This window comes from Carlito syrichta, unplaced genomic scaffold (genome assembly GCF_000164805.1).
Source record: "Carlito syrichta isolate Samal-C Ts95f unplaced genomic scaffold, Tarsius_syrichta-2.0.1 Scaffold307179, whole genome shotgun sequence".
NCBI lineage: Eukaryota > Metazoa > Chordata > Mammalia > Primates > Tarsiidae > Carlito > Carlito syrichta.
In genome coordinates this window covers 149,430-154,813 of record NW_007251275.1, presented here as the reverse complement: position 1 = coordinate 154,813, position 5,384 = coordinate 149,430, and the positions used below count along the sequence as shown (strand labels likewise).

General features: G+C 52.2%; 1 protein-coding gene across 2 annotated transcripts in view; it reads left to right on the top strand.

The window, feature by feature from the left end:
* Positions 1-2,214: 2,214 nt before the first annotated feature.
* The window catches only part of PYM1 (PYM homolog 1, exon junction complex associated factor), a 25,525-nt gene continuing 22,355 nt past the window's right edge, over positions 2,215-5,384 (top strand). Inside the window, exon 1 of one of the 2 annotated variants that reach the window (XM_021715532.1) lies at positions 2,215-2,312. In XM_021715532.1, the coding sequence (XP_021571207.1) occupies positions 2,276-2,312 (37 nt within the window). In that variant the 5' untranslated portion in view covers positions 2,215-2,275. Of the gene's footprint in view, positions 2,313-2,904; positions 2,960-5,384 lie in introns of those variants that run through there. The other variant, XM_008064035.2, reaches the window with a different exon arrangement.

The following is a 5,384-nucleotide window of genomic DNA, read 5'->3' as shown; positions in this document are numbered from 1 at the left end:
GGCCAACTTGGCGAGACTTCATCTTTACAGTAAATCAAAAATTAGCCAGGCGTGGTAGCGCGCGCCTGTAGTTCCAGCTACTTGGAAGGCTGAGGCGGAAGGATTGCTGGAGCCCAGCAGGTTGAGGCCGCGGTGGCCGGGAGCGGCCACTGCGCTCCAGTCTGGGTGACAGAGTGAGACTCCAACTCAAAAAAGAAAAACAAACAAACAAAAACAAAAAACACAGACTATATACACATTTTTGGTGGGGGTTGGAGAGGAAAGGGAATGAATGCCTGAGGCCCTCTAGTGGAAACAGAAGGATTTGAGCAGTTCTTGGTTGTTTCAAGACAGGCTTGTTGGAACAGATTCCTCTACTTTTACCAGATATATAGCTGCTGAGTAATACGGCTTGGAAGTATTGTTGCTGTATCCAAACTGGAGATCTGGAGCAGAGGTTGAAGACCCTCCAGGTCTCACCATCTCACTCCCAATCTTAAAAAGACAAGGGCCCTGCCCCTCCCCATCTCTCATCCTCTTTTTTTTCGTCACTTAGCAAAGATTCAGCTTCTCTTTATATATGACCTTAGTCATAGTCAACAAACACGGTAGAAGGCCTACTGTACACCAGGTCTTGTACTAGCTCTGCAGTACAGGCAAAGACATAGCCCACCAGTTTAGGGACTGCACTAAAAAGTGGCTTGATGTGTATGTAAAGCCTCCTTGCTCTGAGCACAAATATACAATGTAAATAAGAAGAGGTCCCCTAGCCCCTCTGCCAAGCAGCTCTCTGTCCCAGACCCCTCATCCACAAATCCTGGAATGCCCATCCTTAAGGTACTCAACTTTCCTGGCAATCAACACTTGCAGTGATACCACCTGATGTGTAACTTTCTCACTCATCTTCAGACATGTCTCTACATAAAGTGAGACACTCCTTTTAAGACATTTTTTTGGGGGTGAGGTGATTTCTCTAATGAGGATTCAATGAACTCAGTCTTACTCTAGGCTTCCTTGTGTCTTTAGATCTGTGCTCCATCACACACCAAGTCAGTTATTGGTGGGGGTGGGGGAAGAAAGGCCAAGAAACATCTGAGGAGGAGGCGTCTAATGCCTACGGTTCCAGGTGCTCATTTCTTTAATCAACCACATCATAACAATCAGAAAGAAAGAAACCGCAACGAACAAAGGGAAAGGAAAAAACAGCCTGTTCTCCCCGACCTCTTCTTTCCTCTCTTCCTCCTCTGGGTGGGGGGCCACATCCGGGGCCTAGGGCTGGGTCCCAGGCTGGTCTATTAAGCAGACAATTGAGTTTCACTTCCTGTCAACCCCGGAGCTGAGGCAGGATGTCTGGGGGTGTAAAAGGGGGGCCCAGTATTGGGTAGTGAACAGGGGCCACTTTAGGATGCCGCCTGCCAGAAGGTCTATCGAGCAGCCCATCAGAGACCACTCCCCAGGTAGTTCAGTGGAGACCAATGTACCCCACACGCTCAGTCCTAATCATGAGTAACCTGGCTAAGGTCAAGATGCTAGATCTGGTGGGGGCTGAAGTGCACTGGGTGAAAGAGCAGAGGTTAAGGATGGCAGTGTCAAACACTTGGATAACTGTGTGTTGTATGCAAGTAGTTTAAAATGAGTCCCTCCCCCCAGACCACTGGTGAAGCCTAGGAGATGGAGAATGGGGGCAGGCTGTGGCCTCTGGAAAACTTGAGGCCTTATCTGTCTCATCAAGGTCCGAACCAGCCATTGATGTTTTGTCTTTTGAATGGGGTATGCTGTCCAGCATGGGAGGTGGTCACGAATGTTTCACCTCCTCCCTGGTTCCAGGGTTACTGCTGGACATGAACCGAAGCGAAAGTGGGGCTAGGGAGGAGGGTACTGGGGCAGACGCGGAAAAAGCTCTATGGGGGCAGCGTCGTCACCTGGGGCGAGGAACCTGCAGCCGGCCCCACCCAGGCTGCGGGGGAAACAAGTTTAACAGGACTCAGCCCCGAAAGGGGCGGGGGAGGGGGGACGTTTGGGTCGGGCCGGGCTCCAAGGGGAGTGACCTCGGGACTGGGCTGCTGGCGAGCTGCCCGGCTGTAGGTCCCCAGCGGTTGAACGAGGTTAATTAGAATACTAACTAGGTCCGCCCGGAAGCCTTCGCCCTACCCTCTGACCCCGGGGCCCGGCCCGAAGAGGCACCCCGGGTAGGAGGCCGGGGGCAAGAAGGGACTCGAGTTCTCGTCGCGTCGCCGCCCCGGGGGCAGAGCCAGGCCCGGGCCGCCCGCCAGCCCGACCCGCCGCCTCTTCGGCCATGGAAGCTGCCGGCCGCCTCGAGGCCGCGGGGACAGGTGACCGACCCGCAGCGCCCTTCGCCTCGCACGCCCCCCTCGCGGTCTATCCGGAGACTTGAGCGGGGCGGCCGGGAGGGCCCTCGGCCCGCGAACTTGACCTCCCGACCTTCTTAGGGTGATCGGGGTCTTCCATCGGCCCAGCAACATTCGTGCGCCCCAGTGCGTTCCTGGACTTTGTCTGCCCCGTGTCACCAAGCCGCTCCGAGCCGGGGCCTGAGCAGTCTTCCCGTTTTTCCTTCTAAGCCCCCCTTTCCGGGGCAGGTGGGCCTGGAGGCCTTTCACCGCGCGGGTCCTGGACGTACGGAGGCGGGAGGGGGTGTCTGGGAGAACGGGGACTTTGCCTCGGAACTTCTCTCGGCGCCCCGAGGACTGTTTTACACGCAGCAGGCGCTCGATAATGGTATCGGCGGCAGTAAAAGAGCCCATGGCTTTTTTTTTTTAACTACTTCGGCTGCTTCTCCTTTTTCCCTCTCCTTCACCTCCGCCTATGAAATGGTGCGCTCTCCCTTTAAGACTAAAATGGTGGCTTGCTACGACTGGGCTCCACTTCCGGTGGGGAGGGGGGCGGGACCCCAGCCCGCTCACGCCGGAAGTGGTTTGCGTTTTCAAGATGGCGACTCCCTATGTAACTGACGAGACCGGCGGTGAGTGCAGGAGGCGCGGAGCCGCTTCTCCCCGGGCTCTCGGGGCAGGGGTTCGGACTTGGAAAGGGGTCTGTGCCCCGCCCATCCCGGGGCCCCTCCTTTGCCCCGCCCCCCGGACCGCCTTCCCCATTCATTCTCTCCTACGGGGTGTCTCCTGCGCCCTCTTCTGGTCTCGTGTTTGGGGGTCTCTGCTTCCGGTCACCCAAGCCCTGGGGTCTTTCACTGCTGGTCCCTGCTGCAGGACCCTCACGGGCCCTTAGCTTTTCTCCAGCAGTTAGAGCACCCATCTCTCTTTTAGGTTCTTCAGCTTTGGGGGCTCCTATAGTCCCAAGTTCCCTCCAATTTCTGCCCTTCTCTTCCCCTCCCCCATCTCTTAGCTATACCTGCTTTCTGCCCTACCCCAGCCCCGATGTTATTATTTTTCCTGAAGCTGTATTTGCTGAAGACCACCTCATGGCCACGTACTGCTTCTTCCACTCCCTCGTCTTCATTTGCTGGGTCACCTCAGTTAGAGGGGTGAAGGCAAGAGGAACCTAATAGAACTTTAGGCTTGAGTGTTCTCCTTGATGGCACCACCCCTGGGGTGATAGGGATTGAGGGATCCAAGGTGGGGGAGGCAAACTGAAAGGTGTCTAGTGGCTTTTCTCCCAAGTCCTCTGACAAGTTGATAAAACCCATTGTTCCTTCTGGCTAGTAAAGAATTTCCAGCCTGGCTGTCTGAGATGCTGAAGAGTCTGCTGTGTATGTAAGGTGTATGTGTTGGAAACTGGGAATCAGGACTTTCCTCATAGTTTTGTCCCTTCCTAATTGCCTCATCTACTTGAGTGCATAGTAGTACCCAGGGGTGATCAAGTAAAATAGTGTCTGTGAAAGCAGTTTGTAAAATGCTGTGCGAGTGCAGGGTGTTTCTGTTTTTGTAGCCCTCTTTGTGTATGTGTAGTCTTCTGTAGAAGCCACTCTGTGCATGTGCCATGGTACACAGTCTGTTTTACGGTGCCATATATACTTCTTGCTCTGTTGCTTTCCATGTTCTTTGCACCTCAGCCCACCTATCTTATGGTACCTAATGCCAACTCAGGACTCTGCTACTTCTCTCCAACCTCACATTTCAACGTGGTACAACATTTTTCCTCCTGCTCTCTACCCAGTAGGTCTGTCTTTAACTGGCAACTTTTATTTTACTTATTTATGGTTAGTCAGAGTCTCACTGTTGCCCAGGCTAGAGCGCAGTGGCATGCTCATGGCCACCTTAGCCTCGACCTGCTGGGCTCAGGTGATCCTTCTGCCTCAGCCTTCCAAGTAGCTGGAACCACAGGCATGCGCCACCACGCCCAGGTAATTTTTTGATTTATTGTAGAGATGAGGTCTCAGCATGTTGCCCAGGCTGGTCTCAAATCCCTGGACTCAGGCAATCTTCTTGCCTCAGCCTCCCAAAGTGCTGAGATTACAGGCATGAGCCACCACACCCGGCAACTGGCAACTTTTATTGTGTGCTTTAAAAATACTACTTATCATCCAGTATATTTCTCTTTACTCTTAGCTGCTTTTTTTTCTTTACCCTGACTTAATGAAAACCCAGGTATGACATCTCACCCCGCCTTGCCACCAAGAGGTATTTTCTGTTCCCTGTGACTCTGGGTGAGAAGGAATGAACTGCTTTTTGTTTTCCTTTACTGCTTCCAGATATTCATCTACAACTATCGCTCTAATCCTCGTGGAAGGTATTGCCATGCAATTACAGCAGTTCTTCTAAAACTTCAGGGCCATCCTCTACTGTCCACAAGGACCCAGACCTGTTGCATCACATCCACTCCCTTTCTTGCTGTCATTCTCAGTGTCCTCAGCACCTTTGGACTACTCTGATCTTCCTCGACAAGATACCATTGACTTTCCTTTGTGTTTTCAAATGAGCTGCACATCAGACTCACTACAACCAGGACTTTATCTACAACACTGCTTTCCCTTCAGATGTTCCCCATCACTTTAACCTCCTTACCAGTCACTTTTTTCAGTGTCTCAAACCGAAGGGTCAGCTTTTTGCCCTCCTAAGGTTCTCTAGTTCTTGACGTTTCTATTTAATTGAGTCTGGCAGTACCTCATGGCTACCATTGATGTTGCCCAACTAGACTTCTGTGACCAGCCACTTTGCTATTATCCTAATTGCTTCCTTTGTTCATTTTGATTTTCTTTATTTTTATTTTTATTTTTTTTGAGTTGGAGTCTCACACCCAGACTAGAGTGAAGTGGCACACTCATGGCCACTGCAACCTTGACCTTGGCCTCCTGGACTCAGGCGATCTTTTTGCCTCAGCCTTCCAAGTAGCTGGAACTACAGGTGTGCGCCACTATGCCTGGCTAATTTTTAAAAATTTATTGTAGAGATGAGGTCTTGCCAAGTTGCCCAGGCTGGTCTCGAACCCCTGAG